Below are 23,675 nucleotides of genomic sequence, written 5' to 3' on the forward strand. Positions count from 1 at the left end.
GTATTCGTCAGGATACGCACGACGAAATGGGGAATAATAGAAGGAATACAGTTGATATGACGGACGATTTGACGATGGCGCTTCCACATGATACGCCGCGCTTTACGAAGATCGGGAGATAGCGAATGCTATTTTTTCAAGAGTTGATTCTAAATCTCGCACACTCACTTGTCACGTATTTCCAACTCTGCGGATTTACTTGGATTGGGAAGATGCGAATAGTATGGTACTACACAGCGGCTAAGCGCAGCATCCGTAGCGCCTACCCAACGCGGCAGCTTTTACGATGACTCTTACTATGCACTACGGGGATGGGCGCGTGGGAGGAGGGTTGTCTCCAGGGTTTTAAGGTTTGACCTTCAGGACTAGCCGCAGCGGCGGCGCCATGTTATACTTCAGAGACAAGTACACTCCCAACCACTTTTGCTGCCCTGGTACCTTCCCCTTGCTGTTCCTGGAGGGTTGGGACCTTTTACCGTGGTTAGTATGCCCGACGGCTATTTGACTGTCAAAGTCCCGTGGTGGCATGGCAGTCCATTTGAACATGAAGCATGTATATTAGGCGTCCCAAGCTCTTATTTTCTTTTGGATCTTTTTCCTTTCTTCATTGTATCATAGAACACTACGTGGGCAACACAGCACGGTACCTTATAAATATCTCTTTTAATGATTCACAATCATCCAACCTTTTTTATCACTTCTCGACTTATTGCGCTCCTCGTCACCTCGTGTCGTAGAAGCTGCAGGCCACTTCTCTAAACTCTGGATTATAAAGAACATTTCTTCAGTTACAATGGCCACTGTGGGACAGAATGAAGGGACCATTGCCTCTAATGTTGTCGAAATACTGAGGCGTGCTATTAGCAATGTGCCGCCTAGTCCATCGTTGTCGCCGTCTGGGCAGCAGGCCATGGCTTGGCCATCTGATACCACAAGAGAGGAATCTTCATCTCCTCCTGCCGATCCCCAGTATATCTCCATCAGGACCTTGTGGCCTCATAGCCCAGACTTGCCACCCGGCCCACCATCAACTTCTCAAGATAGACTACTTCATGCACTGGGAGATACTCACGTTGAGAATATATATGGCCTTACTGGGTTGGAGGGGATCCAGCCAAGCACACTCAACGCTCTGAACAGCCCAAGTGTAGTCCATACCACAGGGCATGAGACTTTTCTATCCTCCACCGCAGGTCAACAAGCTTTACCTTTGCAATTTGACTACGAGCGTAATTTGGCTATTGCCAAATTTCGCGAGGATCACCAGGGCGCAATCACCTTCGACGACGACGACGATGAAGAGTTTTTTCTCTGTCTCGGTCCCCCGAGTGGCCGCCGCCGCTACTCCCCAACCCCTATCCTCGCCACCTCGCCAGCATTCGAGCCATGGGGCATGTACCCGCCATTTTACGACTGGGACGAAGATTTTGATTCCGATCCGCCGGTATCCAAAGAGTTAGATCCTGCCGCTCCAGTTTTTGAGTATCAACCCAGCCACGCCTATATCCAAGATACCGCATCAGGAGCAGACCAGCAAGCTCTCCGGTCCCAGGACTCAGTCTCCGAGCCCCCAGAACCCGACCTTCCAGCAGAGGCTTCAGGCGCCGCGGCTCCAGGAGCACGCCAGCAAGCCGTCCAGTCCCAGGACGCAGTTTCTGAGTCCCCGGAATCCGAGCTTCCAACACAGGCTTTAAGCGCCCCGGCTCCCCAGCCACATGCGCCGCAACGATGGAGTTTGCCACCGCTGCGTGACCTACCATTCTACTCCGATAAAAAAAGAAAGGGGGAGGAGGCGGAACTAAGGGCCCAGCGTATGCGTCAGCAAAATCGCGTTGGTGCTGCGAACGGTAATGGAACTGCCCGATCACAGCAGTCACAAAATGGCAATGCGGCCTCTGGGCCGTCATCGGCGCCGTACATGCCAGCCCGATCAAATGGGTTTATGGCAACTGCTACGCCGTCACGGGGCTCGTCGAGGTCAGGCCGTTCTATGGCACTCGGCTCACATAATGGGTCGTCTATATTTCCAAGAGCTCGCAACGGCTCTTTTAAACCCCGCAACAACCCGCCTAGTCTTATTCGTTCTGGTCCATCCAAGGGCCCCCAGACCGGCAGCAACTCATCTGGAACCACAGCTACCACATATGCCGGCCTATCAACCCACCCTGCACCATCCTCTAGCCCGCCTTGCAAGTTCGAGGATACTGCCCTCCCGTCAAATTCTGTGGAACGACCAGCTACCCCTGGGCCGTCTGGAGAACCGAGGACAAATCCTGCAACGAAAGGCAAAGCAAGGACGCATACTAAAGCAGCCAGTCCACCGCGCCCACCGCCCGCACCTACCACTGGCACGGCCGGAGTTCCTGTGGCGGCTACCAGGCCGCGTGGAGGCCGCGCGAGAGGCAGGACGCGGCGCCAATCACCACCGGCCCAGGCCGCGGGGGTTTCAACATCTACTGGCCAAAATTTGACAGCTGCGCCTCGGTCACCGACGGGGATGCCCACTCGGACGAGAGCCAGCAATGGGACCGCGGATGCTGGACCCTCGACCGAAGGAAGTAGTGTTCCGGTCGAGCCTACAAGAATCAGTGATCAAGAATCGGCGCTACCAACTCGGCAACCCATGCCGCGGCCGACTCAGACGAACACCGGCAACGGAGTTGCGGATGCGGGACCTTCGGCTGGGGGAAGAAGTACACAAGTTTGCCGCACACGAAGTAATTTGGGTCATGAGATATTTGAGGCACAGATAGAGTACCATAAGAGATTTCAGGCGATGGGTGGATATAGGAGGCGAGGGGGTTAGGCGTTTGTCATGGGAGTTGTTGAATTGTATTTTTGGGGACGCTGGGGTGGACTCACGTCAAACTAGCGGAGGGTGCGTTGGAAATTCGTTTTTTGAAGTCAGCATTTACATATTTACGTGAATGGAAAGTTTGTTCTTGACATACTCAACAGAATTTGCTAGAAATTAGTTTGAATTCAGTTGACAGGGAATGAAATTTATTGCACTCAAATGTTCACTGTCTTCAGCCATTGCACTCTATCATTCCTCAATTAATAAGCCATTTATTCTCCCAACTCGGGCATACCATCCTCATAAATATCATTCCAAGGAAATATTTCGTGAGGCCTCGCATCTACTTAGATTTAAATGCGTAGATCTAGGCAGCTATCTACCGCGCGAGAAAAGAAGAAAATAAGTGCCAACTAATGCTAGAATATTGTTATCGCACGTTGCTGTGCTCCGATATTCCACCATGGCCTTTCCAATTTTCCAAACTGACAATGCCAATCCTCGTATATACTTCTCCATCCACCGACCCTCTCTCTCTCAGAATAAGCGCCAAAGGAATCTCGTCGGCTTTTCGACGCCCAATTGCAATTCATAATATGCGCAGCCTTCAACTCGCCACTCTTGGCCACCCGCCCCGGCATCAAACCATGTCTTGTTCCTCCCAGGAAATGCCTTGTCTCCTCGTACGACCCAAACTTCCATGGGCGCATGGTAATTTCCATTTTGGCCAAGTGTAGACTTCGTGGACGTTACGCTGGAAAACGTAACCGGTAATACGTATCCCTCGACGTAGAGCGACGAGCTTTTCGATACCGGCCCGTAGAGATTGGTCGTAATAGGAATACGCCTAACTTACCCTGCGACTCTCCATTCGGGAATGACATCGCTAAGATCCTCAATCCTGAACGCTACTGGAGCCGACATTGAGGCCCACGACCAGCTCGGGGCGTATTCATCCTGAATACGATAATTATTTGGAAGTTTTGGTGTGTCTGGCCTTGCGGAAGCGCCGCTGTTGTTGTCCAGCTCCCAGTAGGTACGCCCTAGGGGGTTGAGCCATATTAGATCATCCACCAAACGATTTTGCCATAGCCGCCCAGCGATATACTCGCTTTCTGGAAATGGCAGCATCCTCGCGAGACTAGATAGGGCGGGAAGACGATCTTTCGCGTACGTCAGGTCTCGAGCAGTGAAGTCTTCGACCCACAGAATGCCAGATACTAGATGCAAGATTTGATGTTTCCTCGCTATGAACTCTTGTTGAAGGGGAGCACTTTAGGATGGCCTTAAAGTCTGACATTGTAGAATTCCTGTACATTGGATTTCCACAGGAAATCCAATGTACACGTGTCGACACATATTCTCTTGGAGAGCCCACGCCCGACTTTTCAGTTTGCTAACCGCCTCCGAGGCTAACATGATGGACAGTTATCCACATCTCCTAAGTGTCGGTTCTTTCCTGGCAGGGGCCAATTTTGCCTTACAAATATTTGGTGACAAATGCCAGTATCATCAACTTGGCTAAAATGTCGGACCTGCGGTGTACCATTAGTGGCACAAGTATCCGTGACAAAAAGGCCCGCATCTGAATGGGGTGCCAAGTCTGCTGCTAGTGTGGCATACGCGTTAAGATAAACGTCTGCCACGCGGTTGACTTCGAGACTCCAATCCTCAGGTGAGTCTTGTATGATACACTGGCCTCGGTGATATGAGAATTGACGCTGTAGTTCTCGGTGTAACGTACGTTAGGCTTAAAAATTGGACTAATTCGCGAAATGAATGGCTTTCAACAAGGCGTATTGATAGATTGTTTGATACAATAAACTAGAGCAATAACTCTCTGTACTTGCTAGATTGCTTGGTTGCTTTAGTAAGGCTGATGGGCGTGGCTTGAAAAATGACGATGTACTACTAGATGCGCTTGACGACTGTCCATTATCATTTTTAAGGGCATATGATATAGCTGAATGCCTTAAAGAATAATGCCTCCAAAGATTGCCTGTTGATGATTCCTTTAATTAAAGTGGCGGTAATGAATATCCACAGCCTGGTTATAGGCATATCATCTTGACAGTTCGAGGCTGAGTATCAAGCAATTCTCGACGATATAGATTGAGGGCTGAATAGGGGTGGATTGAGGTAGTAGAGGTGGCAACGATAGCTCCTCCATTTGAGATAGCTCTCATGATCTGATGGCAAATCTGACACTCCGAGTCACTCATTTTTACCACAATTGTCACATTTATGACAGTATCCTGATCAGCTCGGGTCATGTACGATCCGTGCCTAACACTGATGCATGTGTGATTCTAGGTTATTAGTCTTATTTTCTGGGATTATTAAAAGTTGAATAAAAATACATTTTAAATATTATTCAACATCTACCAACTTTTCAGAACGAGAAAAGAGATGTGGTATAATTTAAATTAATCCTGTTAATTTTCAAATGTTAGGTATAAATATTTACTTGGGTATGGTATATGAATAATATCCACTCCGAATCCAAACACCATCCATCCCCAATCCCCAATTTCCATTCCCATATCCCAATCCCACCCCCTACCCAACAAGCACCCCATACTCGCTATTCCTCCCCCTCTCCTCCCCCCCAACAACCCTCTGCGCCGTCCTCGCCCTATTCCTAACCACAATCTTCTTCCCCCCCACGACCCTCTCCACCTCCCCCCCAGCATCCCCAGCATCTCCAATAATCCTCTCCCTCTCCCTCTCCCTCTCCCTCTCCCCCTCCCTCTCCCTCTCCCTCTCCCTCTCCCTCCCCCACCTTCTCCATGTCCCTCCCTCGTCCCCCTCCACCCCCCCGTAGGCGCAGCCGCAACCGTAGTCGTGATCCTCGCACGACTAACCGACATCTGCCTCGCGACACCAACGCCAATGCCACCACCCCTCGTCGCCTCCTCCGCTTCCACGCGTTCGCGCTGTCTGGCAATCGACATCTGCCGCGCGACAGCCACGCTGCCCTTCACTTTTACGTGTGGGACCGGTTCCACGCGTTGGACGTTACCAGAGCTCGAGGACGTAGTAGCTAGCGGGTGAAGTGCAGGACGGTGCGGGGTATGCTGCTGCTGATGCTGTGGATGTGCCTGCCCCTGTGCCTGAGACTGTGGTGATGGCGCACCGTGCGATGTAGGCATCGGCATGATAGGTTTACTCGTAGGCGCGGCAATGGCAAAAGCGGGTGCCTTGATAGGGCTTTCAGCCTCCGCACTCGACGCGCTGGACACACTCCCCTGCGTACCCGCAGACTCCGACCCTCGTCCCGAGCTCCTACTACCAGCGTTCGAGCCCGGGGAGGCGTAGCATCTAGGGTACCGATCACGGCTGCGGTCGCGAGTTTCGGACTGGCTGGCAGGAGGGGGGACCATTTCCCATTCCGGCTCTAATTGGGGCGGCGGACGGGCATTGAGGTGGACGGCGGGAGTGGTGGGGAGGGAGGCAGTGGAGAGAGTTGAGAGGAGGGTGGTGCGGTCTGTCCAGGGGGTTGTGGGGGTTTCGGATTGGTGTGGCGGGTAAGGGTTTGCGGGGAGGGTGGAGGAGGAGGGCGGTGGAGGAGGGGCGTGAGAGGGTGGTGTGCCGACGAGGACGATGGTGTGTGTTTCTGAGTCGGCGGCGTGGCGCCTTGACCGTGGACGCGGGGGAGTGAATGATTCTTGCAGTGGGGTGAGGACTTCTGGGGAGGTGTTGGAGCGGGTGAGTCGGTTGGGTGCTAGGCGGTGGGGGTGAGATGGTTTGGTAGGGCTTGGTGGGTTAAATGCGGGGTGTCGGGTGAGGGTGGGTGAGAGGTTTGGTTGTGAAGGGTGAGTGGTCAGCGTGGCGCCGTTGAAGAAGAGTGAGAAGGAGGGGGAGTGGCGTGGGGATTGGGAGGGACCCGGGGAGTGGCGCGGGGAGAACTCTGGGTTCGGGGAGGTGGCATGGCGGGGACGAGTGGGTGCGTCGAGGCGCTGCTCGGTGCGTTCCTGCTCTATGTTAGATGGGCGCTGCTAGTGAGAAGAGGAAATAGACTCACGAGCTCTGCGATCGTTTCGTTGACGCTCTTTAGCCTATCGAGCGTTGCCTGTCGACGTGCCAGGAGACCTGACGTCGAGGGCTGTGTGCCGTTCTTCTTGTCCAGAAGCGACGAGAACATGACGCTATACCTCTCCATCTCCGTCGTCGGAATTTCAACCACTAGCAACGGCCTCTCCGGTTTCGGCGTCATGGCTGCCCACTCGTCTTCCACATGAGTTTGCATCGGCGTATGAACAGGAACCCTCACCCTCTTCTCCATTCGTCTCGTTGGTGTCGTCGCCGAGCGCGCCAACTTCGGCTTCGCAGTCTGCGGCCACCTCTTCGTCCTTCCCCATCCGCGCTCCTTCTCCATCGCCGCCGGCGGCTCGGGGAAGTGCAACCAATCTGGTTTCGGGTCAGTCTCTTGCGTCGCTTCTGGCTCTAGCTTATAGAACGCCTGTTGCGACTGCGGCGGCGGTTTCCTGAACAGTCCGCCAAAGAGCTTCCATTTCCCCTTCTGACGCTGCGCCGGTGGTGGGGTGGGAACGGGCGACTCAGCGCTGCTAGTCGACGCCGTAGCCATTGCGAGGGACGGATGTGACGCTGATGATGGCGGCGGAAACCGGCCGTTTGTGAAATTGTGTGGACGGGGGGACGACTGGTATTGTGGCGCCTGGCTGGGTGAGCCTAGAGCCATGCCAATGGGCATCTCATCCGTGGCGACACGCTGGAGGGCGCTCATGGCCGAGGTGGGGGTGTCAGAAAGGGAGGTGTATCCGTATTTCTCGAACTCGCGCCTGCGCGCCCCGCGATCGCTGTGGTCTCGTCTGGAGGAGTAGGCAGGAGGGCACGATTGGCGAAGTACGAAGCGTTGGCGGGGAGCTGAGAGTCTTCGCTGGCGCTGCGGCGATCCTGCTGCTGTTGCTTCGCGAGCCCGAGATGGATGACAGTTTGTTTGTTGGGGCCGGAGGAGGTGCGAGGGCGATCGGGCAGCGTCCTGGTGAAGTAGTTGGCAGCGCGCGCGAAGGCGGGCTTGAGGGGACGGGAGATGTTTATGCGGGAGGAGGATGGAGGGTGGGCTTTGAGAGCCATTGCGCTAGTGTCTCGTCCGGTGGGTACGAACGAGGATTCCTTGGGCCATGCCTGCTGTTCGGTGGGGATTGATGGTGGCGCGATTGGGCGTTCGTGCTGGGGTTGTGGTGTGTGGAGGCTGAAACGCTGGGGGGGTGCGGGAATGATACACTGGCGGAGGGACACCAACGAGTGACAGGTTGATCTGGGAAGGAATGAACTAGCCTTGGAAGGAATGAACGAGCCTTGGAAGGAATGAAGGACTGCAGGACGGCAGACGCTGTGAGATGTAGAACGAATCTGAGATTGGAAAAAGAAATTGGAATCCGTGGAGAGGAAGGGGCGACCGGAGAAGACGCCATATCTATATCTCTTGCCCTCTTCAACTTAGCCATCTCAGCCCTGCATGCTTTTTGAATCCCGAAGCCCCCCTCAAGTGCAACAACGGCATCTGGAGAAGACGAAGCCATACCAAGATCAGCCTTGCCGTCGCATCGCGGACGGCATCAGGTATGGACTTCTCTCACATTCATGAGGGCACAAGATCTCGAGTCTGTAGCACACTCTCTTTCATGCGTCAGTCTCAGTTCTGGCGAACGGCCCTCGTAGGGCCTTGTTAGTCCATCGCTAATGTTTGAGGTTAATTTGTTGTCCCTGATCGTCGTCCTGGGATAGCGCGATGTCGTTGTCGCCTAGCCAATCAGGACGGTCGGCGTCCAGGACCGGACCACCGAGAATGTAGCATATAAGATTAACTTGACCCTCCATACTGTAAAGTTGTGACATGACCCCTAGAGAATTTTGCAGAACGAGTAAGCAATAATAAGCAGCAATGCTAGGTACAATCTTACCCAACAATTATCTGGCCAGCCCTAGCGATTGTCAGCCCAGTTCTTACATCCGGTCGGTGTAGTAACAGAGAAAAGGGTGTCATAGCCAGGATGGAGCGTGTTGAGATTTTGTGGTATGGCCCAAGATGGGATAAAGGATGAGGGACCTTTAAACTGGCATACCCCGGATCCGGCCCTCAACTCGGCATGCCTGAGATAGAACGAGCAGCTATTGATACACCTGGAACGTAATATCTGACCCGGCAATACGTCCACAACACCCATTGCGCGTACAATAGCGTAGTGTAATACATACATATCCCCTCTCTCTTGCGCCCCCTCCTCCTCCAAACGCCAAACGCTCCCATACAACCCACCTACTCGAGTACTCCAATTCCATAACAAAAACCCTATTCTCCTCCCCCTAACCAGCCACAAACCGCGAGCCCTCCACAGGCTGTCTACCCTCTCCACCTCCCCCCTCCTTCCCACCCCCCTCCTTCCCACCCCCCTCCTTCCCATCCTTCCCCCACCCCCGTCCCTCCTACTCTTCGCCCCCTCCTTCAACCTCTCCCACCTCTCCCTATACCTCCCCACCACCCCCCTCAACTTCTCATTCTCCGCCTCCGCCACCCTCCTCGCCCTCTTCTCATCCCCCAACTGCGCCTCCACTGCCACAAGCCTGGCCTCCAACCCCTCCGCCCTCGCCGTCAAGATGCGCGCATCATTCCCCGTCGGCTCATCCATCCTCTGCCTGCGGGGATGCTCAAGCGGAACCACCGGCTTCGCGGCGCCCGCCCCAGACGACACGGGTTTGAGAAAACGCATACTCTCATGCAACGCGATCGTCGAGCTCTGCGCCGCGGCCTCGAAGGCATGGAGGCGCTTAGAAAGCATATCCACACAAGCCTTCAGACTCTTATTCTCGATCCCCAACTCCTCTCTCTCGCGATCGGCTTCCTTCGCCGATTTCCCCCCAGATCGCGAGCTTGGCACCGCAGCAGCGAATGAGCGGGATTTCGTAGGTGAGGGGGGGGAGGGGTGTTCGCGCGCGTCGACGAAATCGTCGTCTTCGAACGAGGATGCCGGGCGTTGGTCAGCGAGTCGCCGCTTCTCCTTCTCGGCGAAGGAGAGGATAGATGCGTAGCTCACGGTGCCGCCGGTGGTGGGGACGACGTAGAAAGAGTCAGCTGCGCCTGGGTTGGAGGCTGAGGCGCGGAGGGCGGCGCGGGATATGTATTTTGACAGATCCGGGTTGGCGGATGCGGAGGTGGAGGGACGAGAGGGGAATTTAGCGGGTTGTGCGGGCTCTTCGGCGATGAGGGGGAGGCCGGCGAAAGCGAGTGGTGCGGAGAGCTTGGAGAGGAGGCCTTCGAAGGTGGAGTAGAAACGTGTAAATCTCTCATCTGTGTCCGATGCTGGGAGAGTGACGTCGGCGGGGGTGGGCTTCGCCGGTCGCGATGGGACGGCATCGGTGCGTGCGATTTGGTCGTGGCTTACGGGGGGGAGCCAGCTGGGGCCGGAACTGGGTGTGGGTGTGGTGTCGTGGGTGCGGCGACGCGCGGAGATGGCGCCGGGGGCGTTGGTGGTTGTTAGGCCGGGGGAGAGGGGGTGGGCGGTGCGGATGCCGCGCGCGGAGGCGAGGTTGCTTGCTATTGAAGAGGAGAGCTCGCGGGGGGGCATGCGGCGGGGTGGTTGGAGCGATGTGAAGGCTGGTGTGCGGCGTGACGAGGAGGTGGGTTGTTGTCTGGTTGTTGGTGGGGCGTCGGAAGTGGATTTGGCGCGCAGCTCGGCGACGGCGGCGGAGGTTGAGATAGGGGGTTCAGAGCTGGCGGATAAGTCGGCGTCGGTGAGGGTTGGGGGGGGTTGGGGGCGACGAGGAGGGCGGAGAGTGTTGTGTGGTGGGTTGCGAGGAGGGCGAGGGTGCGGAGGGCTTCGGGGCTGGTGGTGGTGGTGGCGGCGGCGGCGAAGGAGGAGGCGGCGGCGGTGTGGGCTGTTATTGCTGCTGGGTGGTCGGAGGCGTGGGTTGCGATGGAGGCGGCTTGGGCATGGTCGTAGGCCTGGGGGAGAGAGAGTTAGCTGGGATGTGCGATGAGAGGCAGCTGGGGGGGTGGCGTACCTGGGTTAAAGGCGCGGACTCCATGGTTGGCGATGGTGGGGTGTGCGTAGTGTCGTGGAGGAGTTGTCTGTTGCTTATCAAGATGGCATGCTCAGATGAGTAGTCCAGTGTGAAGCTGGTCTGTTTGGTGTTATTGTGCCGGAATGAGATGGGTCTGGAACAATGAGGTTGAGGTTGAGGTGAGTGATGGAAGATGGAAGGTGATGTGGAGGAAGCTGTTCTGGCGAGGCTGAAGAAGAACAAGGCTGAGGCTGAGTTGTTTTAGTGGGTGGGGATGACGTTGGTGAGCTTGACGGGGAATCCACCCTCTCTGTAGAGTCCTTGAAGTTGTATAACAGCATAACGATTACTTCAAACCCATCGACCAGAGCTCCAGCCCATAGCGACAGCGACAGCGACAGCGAACGGAGAGATTACCCACGACCTGAGCCATCTCAACGGCTTGGCCTTGCCCATGGCATAGCACTTTAGCCAAACACCCCCCCCCCCCCGCGATTTTGCGACTTTGCGACTTCAATACGGGCTCAACGAGCTTCGAACTGCACTCGTCAGCACAGCAGAGCATTGCTCGCCTCAACACACACACCTTCAAAGGAAGACCCATCTCTCTCCCGAGCAGCATGTCCATGAACTCCGGCCCGCCCCCGACCACGCAACGCAGCCAGACTGCCGACACGAGCTCGACGATCAGCGACGGCAGTATTGGCAACGGCGACCTAGCGAACGGCGGAGTGCTGTCGTCGTTCTTGTCGGGGCGGCACAGTAGCAACTCCGACAGCCTGTACAGCCTTGGCGAGCTGCGCGAGAAAAACGGTATCGACAAGCTGCTGCCGCCACGGATACGCTCGCGACGGAGACGCAAGAAGGAGCAGCGGGAAGCAGAAGAGGCGGCGAGGGGGAGGGCAGTTGCGGAGAGAATGACGTTGGAGGATATGCCTAGGGATATTGAGGGGGAGATGGAGGCGGGATCAGCGAGGACGGACGACGTCGAGGGCGATCGTGCCAGCCTGTTGATCTTGGAGTCGGAAGAGTCGTGAGTGCGCCCTTTTTCTTTCTGATATATTTATCAGCGGTGCCTTGTGGATTTTCCCACTACAAGTTGCAGTTCTGTAGCTATTATCCACTGTTCAGGCTATTCAGGGCTGTTCAGGGCTGTTCAGGGCTGTTCAGGCTATTCAGGCTGTTCGCCATCCCCTGACCGCCACTGGCCGCCTCAGAAGCGAGACAGTAGTAAAGGCGTTCCACCCGTCCAAACTACAACAAACTACAACAACTTCTACCACTTCCTTCTTTTATATTTGCACTTTCCCAATATTAAAATACCATTACTCTCTTTTGTACTGCAATTGCATAGCTACACTCGCTCAGCTTCGCCGTTTTTCTTTTACTTGTTTTCGGCTTCTGACAGCTCCTTGCTTTCCATAGACCCTTGGTTGCACCACCGCTCAAGTCGCACCCGTCACACAGCGGTTACTTAACGACCTCCTCACCTCTCATTAAATCCTCACACGTACCTAACAACGCTCCTCCTGCCCAACAATCGAGCGCGACCACATTTCCTACGAAATCCCCTGCCGCCGTCCGCCTTTCACCCTCCACGACCGCCTCCACACCCGCCCTCACGACGGCGTCCCTACAAGCTCCCCACGAGTTGAAGCCGAAGCGGTCAGCTTCTCCAGTAGGCAGACTGAGAGAAGCATTCACACCGCGACAGGCACCCAGCCCGAGCTCCAGCCCGGAGCGGAGATCGAGGGGCTCGACACCAGTGCGCAAGGAAAAGCAGCCGACCTCCATTATAAACAGGCGGGGCAGCGTCGCAGCGAGGCTGGGTTCTATCTTTCCCGACAGGCAATCGCCGCAACAGTCGCCAGAGGTGCAAACGGTTCGGGCGTCTCCTGAGAGGCTAAAGACCCCCAAGGCCCCATATATGATAGAGACGAATGGCCGACCAAGCACGCCTCCCACAACTATAGAGAATGCTGCGCCGGCTATAGTCAATACTCCTCCGACACCAACCGAGGCTGCCTCACCGCGCTTCTCGGGCTCGCCGAGCTCGACGAATCCGAATGTGGTGACGTCCCCGTCGGGGAACATGATATCACACAGACACATACGCTCGGGATCAATAACGAGCGGGAACAGTATAGGGCCGAGCAAGTTGTCGAATATCACGTCAGCACCTCTCACGCCGACGCCGGAGAACGGATCCGTAACCCCTGGGAACACCCAGCAGACCGGCTTCTTCTCTTCAGTCTTTTCGGCGGCGCAGAACGCAGCGAATACCCTAACCAATAGCATAAACACAACCCTACCGGGACAACAGAGGGCAAGGAGTAACACACAAGAGACGGTTGTCACACTTATGGATGACGTTGAGGTGGAATCTATAGACGACAACAGGATAAGAAGTGATTCGGAGGCCAAGGAGCCGGCTGTGAAGACATTGGGCATGGGAGATCTCAGTCTAAGCCATCTCGGAATTGTCGAATCAACCAGTGCCTCGAATACTCCTACAACAGCGAAGTTTAACGATAACCAGTTAAACAGGGGCCGTGCTGCGATGATGGGGCCAGAGGACACCGCACGCTCTGGCGCTGCCAGTCCTGTCATGACAGCGGAGAAGGTGGACCTACCACCGATGAACGGCGAGGGACTGCATACAAAGACATGGCCTGTCTTTGAGCCCAGTGTTGCTGGTGACCACAGCCCACAGAACGGGAGCATTTTCGATGGAAGGACAGGCATTGGCAGGAGCAATAGCATCCGCAGTGCCCTTCGGGAATCCACACGCCGGAAACGTGGCAGCTCTGCAGCGACGGGGACGACCCTCGGAGCTGGACTGGCGACGGGAGCAGCAGCAACGCCGAAGGTGACTGGGTTCGCCGTGGCGAGCAAGAAGCGCAACCGCGATTTCCACCAGCTGTTCCGTAGCGTCCCTGACGATGACTACCTAATTGAAGACTACAGCTGTGCTTTGCAGCGAGAGATCCTCGCACACGGTCGTCTATACGTCTCAGAGGGCCACCTCTGCTTCAACAGCAACATCTTCGGATGGGTGACAACCCTCGTGATGAGCTTTGACGAGATCGTCTCCGTCGAGAAGCGCAGCACAGCACTAGTCTTCAAGAACGGACTCATGATCTCCACACTGCACAGCAAGAACATCTTCGCCTCCTTCACAAGTCGTGACTCCACCTACGACCTCATCGTCGACATCTGGAAGCTCGGCCACCCCAGCCTGCGCTCCTCGCTGAACGGGGTCCGCATCGACGAGACCGGCGGCGGGGATAAAACCGAAAAAGAAGACTGCGCGAGCGTGAGCGGTGGCTCTGGATCCGAGTCTGATATGACCGAGGATGGCGTTTACGACGAGGACGATGATGGTGATGACGCACTCAGTTTCTCCGCGCGCTCTGGAAGCTTTGCGGCGTCTGAAGGGTCGCCCGAAAAGCCGGTACCTCGCAAGGCTTTCGCGGCCGCCGGCGGCTCCGCGGCCGAAAGGAAAGAGGGAAGTCCAGTTGGCTCAGATGCGCCTGGCCCTGCGACGCATGCACCGACGGAGTGTTCGGACCAAGACACGCACTACGACAAGATTCTCGCCGACGAGGTGGTCCCCGCGCCGCTGGGCAAGGTCTACAACCTGATGTTTGGCCCGGCGTCAGCGGCGTGGATGTCGCGCTGGCTGACGGTGGATCAGAAGTGCACAGAGCTGACAATGGAAGATAAGCGCGGGCTAGGTGGCGACACGAAGACGCGCACATTCTCGTACATCAAGCCTCTCAACGGCGCAATCGGGCCGCGCCAGACGAAGTGCGTCATCACCGAGACACTCGACGCGATGGATCTCGAGAAAGCGGTCAGCGTCACGGTGTCGACGCAGACGCCGGATGTGCCGAGCGGGAACGTGTTTACCACCAAGACGAAGTACTGTCTTTCGTGGGCGGAGGGAGGCGGGACGAGGCTGCAGATGAATTGTACGATTGAGTGGACCGGGAAGAGTTGGTTGCGAGGTATGTCCCTCCCCCCCTTTTTTTTACTCGGTTTAACACACAAACTAACCCCCACCCCCCCTCACAGGCCCCATCGAAAAAGGCGCCAACGACGGCCAAACAACCTACGCGCGCGACATCCTCGCCGCCCTCCGCACCGCGATCTCTCACCCCACACGCACCACCGCCGCAGCCGGCGGACGCAAACGGAAGACCCGCAAATCCACCACCAAGACCACGCCGTCCCCCTCTCGCTCCCCCAAACCCACAGCCAAGAAAGCAGACTGGGGCGTCCTGGAGCCTCTCCACGGCATCCTGGGGCCGGTGGCGGATGTCTTCGGCTCGATGGGGAGCGCGAATATGGTGTATGGCCTCCTGGTGGGGCTGTTGGTCGCGGCATGGTTTGGGTTTGGCGAGCGCAGGGGAGGTGGGGGGATGGAGAGGTGGGGGGGCGCGGAGAGGATGGTGGCGTATGACGAGGTGTGGAGGAGGGAGGAGAGTGAGCTTTGGGAGTGGCTTGAGGAGAGGGTTGGGAAGGGGGGTGGGGCGCCGGTGGTGGAGAGGGAGGCGCCGCCGCTGGACGGGGGGAGGGAGATGGATGTTGCGATTAGGGTTACGGAGGAGAAGTTGAGGGCGTTGAAGGGGGCGGTGGAGAAGAGGAAGAGGGTTTGAGGGTTGGATGTGATTTGGGCGGGGGTGGATAACTACATTAACGAGACTTGTATTTTAGCGTGCGTGATTGTTGTGGGAAGAGCGGGGTGGGAATGTCAAAATATGTACGGCCTGAAATATGCACAGTCTGTTGATGGTGATGTAGAGATAAGACTCGTAGGATTCAACCACGGGTTCTGGAGATGATTTCTAGGCTTTAGTGATTGTTTGGAGTGCGCCGTTGTATTATATTAGACTTGGCTTTATAGGCAGGACGAGTAAATCCCAGTGTTGCACGAGTACTACTCAGAGTACTACTCAGATATCTTCGAGTAGAGTACTGTTTTTGGGCTCGAGTAGAGTAGTACTCGAGTACTACGAGTACTACTCGAGTATAAAAATGAAAACATGATTGATAGCTATATAGACTATGGAAATACAGTAACTATGCATCCTCATCTTCCTCTGAATCCTCACCTGCTGATACCACGCCCCAATTCCTAAGACATATAAGATATCGTAGTGTAGATGGTGCTAATCTGTTCCCTTTCTTTGTAATAATATCGCCACCAACACTAAACACTCGCTCAGATTCCGCTGATGTAGCAGGAATTGCTAAATGATCTTTGGCAATTGCGGCAAGTATTGGATATTGGTATTGCTTACTTGCCCAAAACTTGAGTATATCAATTTTAGGCCCAAGAGTTGGCTCGTTCATCTAGCGCTTCCATTCTAGATCTAAACCTAGCTGCCGTTGCGAGACATATAGCTCATCCTCAGAATCAGACTCTGTTGTCTTAGAATTCTCATCTTCTAATTCCTCATCTTAGATACTTTCCATAACCTTTGCTGCTTAATCGTCGTGACCAAACTTTTCGCTTCGCTCAGGGTTGGAGTAAGCAACATGCGCCACTTCACGCGAGAGGAAGCAAGTTGCGCCAACTCACGATTTCGAGAGTAAGTACTAGCCCATAGTAATTTGTATGTAAAGGTACATAATCTGCCTACTCTATTTAATTATCACTTTGACTCCCACGCTCGCTCCCATCCTCACTCCCACGCTCGCTCCCACACTCGCCTGCAATCTCATACTCCTTCTCGCCCTCTCTTTCAGAGGCTTCCGGGTCAGGAATTGGGTCCTCCCACTCTAGAGGAATTGGGAGGCTGGCATTAGTGTAGAATGCCACCCTCTTTTTCCGGAGGCGTTCCTGCTTCCGGGCCTCAATTCCAGCTCTACGGAGCTGTTTGCGGGCCTGGTTGATAGCCTGGCGGGCTATCCGGGCTTCTTTGGCCTGAAGCTTCTGGGCTAAACAATCGGCTTTTTCAGCCCGAAGCTCGTGGGCTCGGTCAGCAGAGAGCTCGCCTCCAGATTGAAGGCGGGCCCTACTTCGGCTTGCCCGCTTTTTGGACTCCTCGACCTGCCGCCGTACAGTACGCAGGTCAAGCTCCTGAAGTTGGCCTGCTACTACTACCTCTTCAGTGCCGGTAAGCCAATTCCTGTAGCTCTGCTTCGAGGGGCTACTAAAGCCTTCTGGAACCCGCTGTTTCCAGTGCTGTAGCCCCTCTTCTACCCCCCTAAAAGTCGTGGGTTTAGGTGTAGAAACTCGGATTGGTAGAGTAGGTATAGGCGTAGGTGTAGGCTCTATAGTAGGCGTATGTAGTTTTGCAAGAGCTACAGCACAGCTAACCGGCCAAATACCAGCTTTCTGAAAAGCGGATATTATAGTAGACTCCTTAAAGGTCTGCTCCCACATGCGAGTGAGATCTCGCATAAAGGACTGGAGGTCATAGGTAATATCCATATGCCTTATAGCTGCAAGCACAGCTTCTCGGTGCTGGAATATCCCAACGTCTAATGGCTGTAAAATGTGTGTAAGATGTGATGGGAAGGTATATATGATAATGTTGTGTTCTTCAGCTGCAATGATAAAATCATCGCTTGTATGGCTAACGTGAGAGTCAAGCAGTAGAACCTTCGGCTCTCCATTATCATATTGAGCTGTATGCTGCGCAAAGTGCTGTAGCCACCGGAGAGCAAGCTGGCTGTTAGTAAATCCAGAGTCGGAGAGCAAGAAGAGCTCTGTGCCTTCAAGGTTGGTGTGGTACCAAGAATCCATATGAATTTTGCCCACAATACTAAGTACAGGTGGTATGACTTTTCCAACAGCAGACACAGCCTCAAGGATAGTAATAGACGTACGATTTTCAGGGCTTGGGGTGTAGAGCTCTTTTGCTACTAGCGGTACAATTACCCGCTCACCACCTGGGATTCCTACCCGGAAGCCAGTTTCATCCATATTCCAAATCAGTGTTGCCAGTAGTGTGATATTGCAATATATTGCAAATAAAATCTACTATTGCACTGCAACAATATTTGAATTCCGACTATTGCACTGCAACAATATATTGCAATATTAGTATTGCAATATTGAAGCTATTGCAATATACTGATAGTATTAGATGGGCTTTACTATCACTATCTAGCTGTCGCCTACCAACTATCCAACCATGCTGTGGAATGACCGCCCAACCACGACTTTAATGACTCTAAGGCTTCTAATGTCTCCGCTTTCATCTGGTTTCTCTTATCTGTCATTGTAGCCTTTGCACTCGAGAATAGGCGCTCTGGTTCAGCCTCCATTGCTGGTATTGATAGAATATCTAATGCCATAACTGCGAGTGCAGGGTAGGTTGTCTTTTGCTCTAACCACCATGCTCTTGGGTCTACAATAGGTGTGCAGGCAGCGTCACAATATCGTATGTATTCGTCTATAGTAGGTGCTTGTTGTTGCTTCTGTTCTCTCCACTTCTGAAGGCCCGTCTTGGGTTTTGTGGCTTGTTCAATGGTAGTAAGAACTGGAAGCTCTGCCGCTTTGTATTGGCTCTTCCAAAGATCTTGCACTGCCTCTTTTGCTGCTATAACCCATTCAAGTGGCCAATGGGCATCAAAATAGGTCCACTTCTGTGATGGTATTAATACCATTGCAGCGGTATATACAGCTGACCTCTCTGTCAGGGTATAATATTGATTCAATTTGGCCCAACCCAAGTTTATCATTGGCGCCATAAATGCATCATCAATGTACTTGATTTTCTGCTGCTCAAGGTGATCTAAGAGGTAATCCATTGTAGGCAAGACTCTTTCAAGTGTAGCCTGTCGCCCTTCTGTTGCAAGGGTTGCCTCTTGAAAAGCCTGTAGGACCTCGTGGATATGCTCAAGCTTGGTCCACTCTTCAGGTGCTAGCGTATCCAACTGAATGTCAGCTTTGTATTGAAAGCAATAAAGGTCAATTGCAATCCTGATATCAGCCTGGATCGCACGATCGATCATTGCAAACCAAGAGTTCCAGCGAGTCTGTTGATCTCTAATAAGACGCCTGCCATGGCTTAACTGTAAAAAGGTCTCTTCTCTCTGGGGACTACGTTGAATGAATACAACGATATTATGAAGCTTGCCAAGAGGACCCTTTTGACGCCACAGATCCATTTCTAACTCGGTAGGAGTAGTGTATATACCAGGGTTGCTTTCAGAAGAGAATGCCTCGTTATCATATCCAAAGAGGAAAGCCTGGGCAACAAGATTGATAATATGGCCATTGCAACGAAGCCGATGATGTATAGCGTTATATTCAATGTTATACTCAGTAAGTAGCAGGGCCGAAAGAGTTGCAATCTTATTATTAGTTGCGTTATCCATCATGAAGTAGCCTAGTTTTGAAGCAATTCCAAACTCTGCAATTACCTTCACAATTATGAGGGCTTGATTCTCTCCTGTATGCCTTCCGTGGATCTCTCGTAAGCCAAGCACTGATTGACAAAGATCTCTGTTCTCTGCAATATAGTGGCCAATAATGCCAACTAGAGGAAGCTTGTTCGGAGAAGTCCAAAGATCCACGGTAAAGTGAATCTTTGAAAGTGCTGACTGTACACGTGCTATCACTTGGTTTCGTTCGTTGTCGTAGCATCTCATTGTCCATTTATGTATTGTACTGTGACTTGTTGGAAGCCAGTTATTGACCTCTGGATTAAGGTATGCAAGGAGGTTTCTGAATTCAGAGATTTCGACTATATTGAACGAGACCGAACAACGTGATATCCATTGAATAAAGAGCTGCTCAAGAGTTGATGGGTTGATTGTGGTTGATTGAACTGAGTCAAGACGACGTCGTTTGTATTGCGTTTCAAGGCCTCGTGCCATCGCAGTAGATATACTTAATTGCTGAAGGGTGTTTTGTTGCTCCCGGCTATCAACAATCTCATGTACAGTCTGTAGATGAACTGCAATAAATGCTGTACCACCAGACTCTCTGTACTCCTTTGGACAATACTTGCAACGCCAGTATATAGCCTCAGAGCCTTCCTGTTGATATATTGTGTCAATTGGACCCGGCATATGCTTCCATACAAAGGATGTCCGCGCCCGACGCTTTTCTGTTGGTTTTCGTCTATATCGTTTGGTAGAAGAGGAGGATGTGACGGGATCGAACGATTCGAGGTCTGGAGTATCGTGGCTAGAAAGAACACTTGATTCAGGGGGTGGCAATGATGCGCCTGAAGGGTCCATTTTGTCTTGATACAATAGTATTTACATTAAAGGCTTCAATTTCTACAGGACAAGAGATCGGTGAAAACTCTATCTCATATCCTGTAAATATTGCAATATCCTAGTCATATATTGCGATAGGTACTTTTGAATATTGCACTGCAACAATATCGTAATTTTTACTATTGCACTGCAAATAATATTGCAATAGCTAGTATTGCAATAGTCAAATACTACTGCCAACACTGTTCCAAATTGACTCTGGCTGTATACTACGCTGTAGTACAAACTCAAGGTAGTCGCGAAACCAAGTAGTAACAGTAGGCTCGTCTTGAGCCTTCATATGCTGCTGCGCAATTGGCTTTGTAGTCATAAAGTGGTATTCTTGAAGCTCTTTTTTAATAAATTTTGTAAGCAAACTCTGTGATGGCGGGGGCTGTGGGCTCCGGAGCTTGCAGACTGCAGCAAATATCATATCCTAGTAGCTCCAAGCCCTAGGTAATACTGCTCAAGTATCCATTTCTTAAGAGCCTCAATTTGTGCAGTAGATAGCAGCTTATTCTTACCCCCATGTTGGGGTAGCTGCTGTTGCTGAGCTTGCTGCTGCCGTCAAGCTGCTCGGGCAATACTCGACCATATTGACGATCGCGCGACCTTGAAAAGTCGACTGGCAGTAGTCGCAGATTCTGAGGGGTTCTCTGCTAGCCATTTACAGGCATTTGATAGTGGAGTCTCTTCCATTAAATAAATTGGATTGAATACTACATGTGGCTATGGTAAAGGTTTTGTTACAGAGTAGCGGTGAACATATGCAAGTTGTGAGTTGGCGCAACTTGCTTCCTCTCGCGTGAAGTGGCGCATGTTGCTTACTCCAACCTTGAGCGAAGCGAAAAGTTTGGTCACGACGATTAGATGTCTAATGCCTTGCCTAAATATTTATAATAACAGTCTTGCCATTATGCTTTTGCCCGCCTTTTTCGCATGTCGAATGCTTTTTGGCTAAATAATATCAAATACGTTAAAGTTATAACGTGGGTCACATATTGTAGCTATAGTTGAATGACTCTGCTGTTGATTTGTTGCAAGTGTATAATACTCATTAAGCTTTTTTAATGCTACGTCTGAGCCAACAAGATACCATGATGGACATATTAATCATATCCCATGCTTTGCACATATTGTTCAGCTTGCACAGAAGGCTCTCCTTAGGTCAATTCGATTAAACCCATCAAACTCAGAGCTATAGATTGACTGGGATGACAATTTAGTAGACAAACTCAAAGATCTAAGTGAGGAAAAAGGCCTTCCATGGACACTTGCCAAGGTATGTTTATAGTAATCACTATAGTAATCACAACTAATACTATACTAGCTTCAGAAGCTAGCTGTCTTTGTGAATTCTAGCTCATACTGAAGAGAGCAATTTATGGGAATTCAAAGACAATGCATTAAAAATGGGGCAAAAGTCCTATGACTTATCCAAGATGTGTCAACCTAGTAGGATTCAACACTACATATGATGCTACGAGCAGTCCTACTATAGGAAGCAGTAAATAAGTTTACAACTGAGTTTACTCCAGCTATTATCTTCTATATTACTTCGGAAGAGTGGAAACATATCACCTACCTTATTAATGTTACTCGCTAGTTTAGCTTCTGGACTTCAAATATAGGTATAGCAAGTGGTGCACAACTAGGCTTTGTTACTAGCATATGATGACCTATTTGAAGGGCTTGAGGAGTGTACCTGTCAGCTTAAACCATTACAAGATCCATGGATTCCAAAGCTCTTAAAAGCTATTGATAAAGCTGTACAAAAGCTTGATAAGTATTATAGCTTATCTTGTACAGGTATTGGTAACTTCTATGCTTTTGGTGCTATTCTATCTCCATGGTTAAAGATGGAAGTGTTTAACCCTGATTATTGTTAGTTGAATCCTAATACAAACTGGCAAAGGCATTTTGAGAAGGAATTTCGGGCATTATACACTCAACATTACGCAAACCAAGAAAGATCGAAGCAGCACCAATCACACTATATGGAACTAGACAAGAACCTAATGGCTCTAATGTTGAATTGGAAGCGAAGCTATAATTCCATCAGTCAAACTGAAGATCAAGGAGGAGAGATTGAGCGATACCTTGCCCTCTGTAAGTTTATAGTAATAATTATAGTAATCACTACTAACTTTTATTAGCACCCTCCCATCAACCACCATTAAAATGGTGGAAAGAAAACGAACTACTATTCCCAGGACTTGGTGCTATGGCCTGGGATATACTTTGTATTCCTGCTTTAGAAGCTCTTGTTAAGCGGGTCTTTAGCACTGCCCATGCTGTCTGCAATTATAAGCGCAACCAAATGACCCCTGATACAATACAGGGAATTATGCTTGTCTTTTACCGCTAGAAAATTGAACGGGAACAGCTATTCGAACACTACTCTGTTGTAGATATCATTGATTCGACTTATATAAATGATGAGGAAATATTGTTTGAGTATAATGCTCTAATTGATAATATCCAAGAGAAGATGATGCTACAGTATATTCTAGACCAGAGCCTAAGGCAGCCAAATACCTATGATAGGACAAAGCAAAACCAAAAGACATGGTCTTGCTCATTGAACATACAGTCTAGATCGACAACCAGCTATACGAGTTCTAGAAAGAATGACGAACTTATAACAACCTAAATGTAACACTGACTTCTAAACGATAGAAGACACAGAGGTTTCTTGCGTAAGGTTGACTTGACAGAGGAGGTAGGGGATTAGACACAAAGGCTTTCCAAGTAACACGTTACAGTATTGTAAAGAATACTATATTGAGTTGAGCACAAAGCTCCTATCTAAGGAAATACTATCTACTTATATAGTGGCGTCATGCCTCATGGGTAATCTGGATAGTTGGCAGATAGCTAGATATTCAGGATAGTTCATGGATAGCTCAACTATCCAATATCCACTAGTTTCTGCAACTATCCATTAGCCCCGTCACATGGCAGCCTACCCCGCTTGCCCCCTGTGACTCACATGTCACGTTACTAGGCCCTGGTCCTGTAACCATGATGTCATGTTACCGTAGCCATAATACTAAAGAAGAGTTACAAGTATCGAGGTAACGAAGGTCGAAAGAGAGACAATCATTCTTAAGAAAACTGGTGGTTAGACCCTATGGAACTCAATGCCACCTTTAAGCAAGGCAACCGCCTACACAACCCTAACAAGGAGCAACAGCTTAAGGAACGGCTCTGTTTCAATTGCAACAAGTCCGGCCACATGGCTAGGGACTACAGACAGCCTAAAAATGGAAACGGGGGATGAATGTCATACTGGACATTCGTTGCACTCAGTTTGCTATCAAACTCAAGAGCAAACTTAGAAATCTCCTCCTCAAAACTACAAGTCACTATACATATTTTGGCTTGTCACACCAACAACAAGAGCAATACTACTCAACGATTGCTACAACCCTCTATGATTCATTACACGTCATTGCTCCTTAGTTACTGGGCCGATATGACCACATTGTAATGGTGGGTGCACCAGATGTGAGAATCTAGCCACCCAAGGAAGGGATGATTTTACTAAGACAACACACTGTCTTAGGAAACAGAGCCAAAGGGTTGTAGCTTAGACTATTCCACAACGCAGCAATCAGGTGTGTGA

The 23,675-nt window shown here is 51.6% G+C and overlaps 5 protein-coding genes across 5 annotated transcripts; 2 read left to right on the top strand and 3 right to left on the bottom strand.

Moving 5' to 3' along the window:
• Window positions 1-793: 793 nt before the first annotated feature.
• Window positions 794-2,819, top strand: VC83_03495 (uncharacterized protein; the record flags this gene model as incomplete). Its single annotated transcript, XM_024467141.1, has 1 exon — window positions 794-2,819. The coding sequence occupies one exon, from the start codon at window positions 794-796 to the stop codon at window positions 2,804-2,806; it is 2,013 nt and encodes a 670-aa protein (XP_024325831.1). The 3' UTR covers window positions 2,807-2,819.
• Window positions 2,820-3,076: 257 nt separating this feature from the next.
• VC83_03496 (uncharacterized protein) lies at window positions 3,077-3,953 on the bottom strand. Its single transcript, XM_024467142.1, has one exon. The coding sequence runs from the start codon at window positions 3,517-3,519 to the stop codon at window positions 3,217-3,219; it is 303 nt and encodes a 100-aa protein (XP_024325830.1). The 5' UTR covers window positions 3,520-3,953; the 3' UTR covers window positions 3,077-3,216.
• A 1,279-nt stretch (window positions 3,954-5,232) lies between these two features.
• VC83_03497 (uncharacterized protein) lies at window positions 5,233-7,544 on the bottom strand (the record flags this gene model as incomplete). Its single annotated transcript, XM_024467143.1, has 2 exons — window positions 5,233-6,771; window positions 6,822-7,544. The coding sequence occupies 2 exons, from the start codon at window positions 7,542-7,544 to the stop codon at window positions 5,233-5,235; spliced, it is 2,262 nt and encodes a 753-aa protein (XP_024325829.1).
• A 2,811-nt stretch (window positions 7,545-10,355) lies between these two features.
• VC83_03498 (uncharacterized protein) lies at window positions 10,356-10,846 on the bottom strand (the record flags this gene model as incomplete). Its single annotated transcript, XM_024467144.1, has 2 exons — window positions 10,356-10,763; window positions 10,823-10,846. The coding sequence occupies 2 exons, from the start codon at window positions 10,844-10,846 to the stop codon at window positions 10,356-10,358; spliced, it is 432 nt and encodes a 143-aa protein (XP_024325792.1).
• Window positions 10,847-11,442: 596 nt separating this feature from the next.
• Window positions 11,443-15,884, top strand: VC83_03499 (uncharacterized protein; the record flags this gene model as incomplete). The annotated part of the gene is made up of 3 exons (XM_024467145.1): window positions 11,443-11,855; window positions 12,248-14,832; window positions 14,900-15,884. The coding sequence occupies 3 exons, from the start codon at window positions 11,443-11,445 to the stop codon at window positions 15,481-15,483; spliced, it is 3,582 nt and encodes a 1,193-aa protein (XP_024325791.1). The 3' UTR covers window positions 15,484-15,884.
• Between the last annotated feature and the right edge of the window lie 7,791 nt (window positions 15,885-23,675).

Source organism: Pseudogymnoascus destructans (genome assembly GCF_001641265.1).
Source record: "Pseudogymnoascus destructans isolate 20631-21 unplaced genomic scaffold scaffold_6, whole genome shotgun sequence".
In the NCBI taxonomy this organism is placed as follows: domain Eukaryota; kingdom Fungi; phylum Ascomycota; class Leotiomycetes; order Thelebolales; family Thelebolaceae; genus Pseudogymnoascus; species Pseudogymnoascus destructans.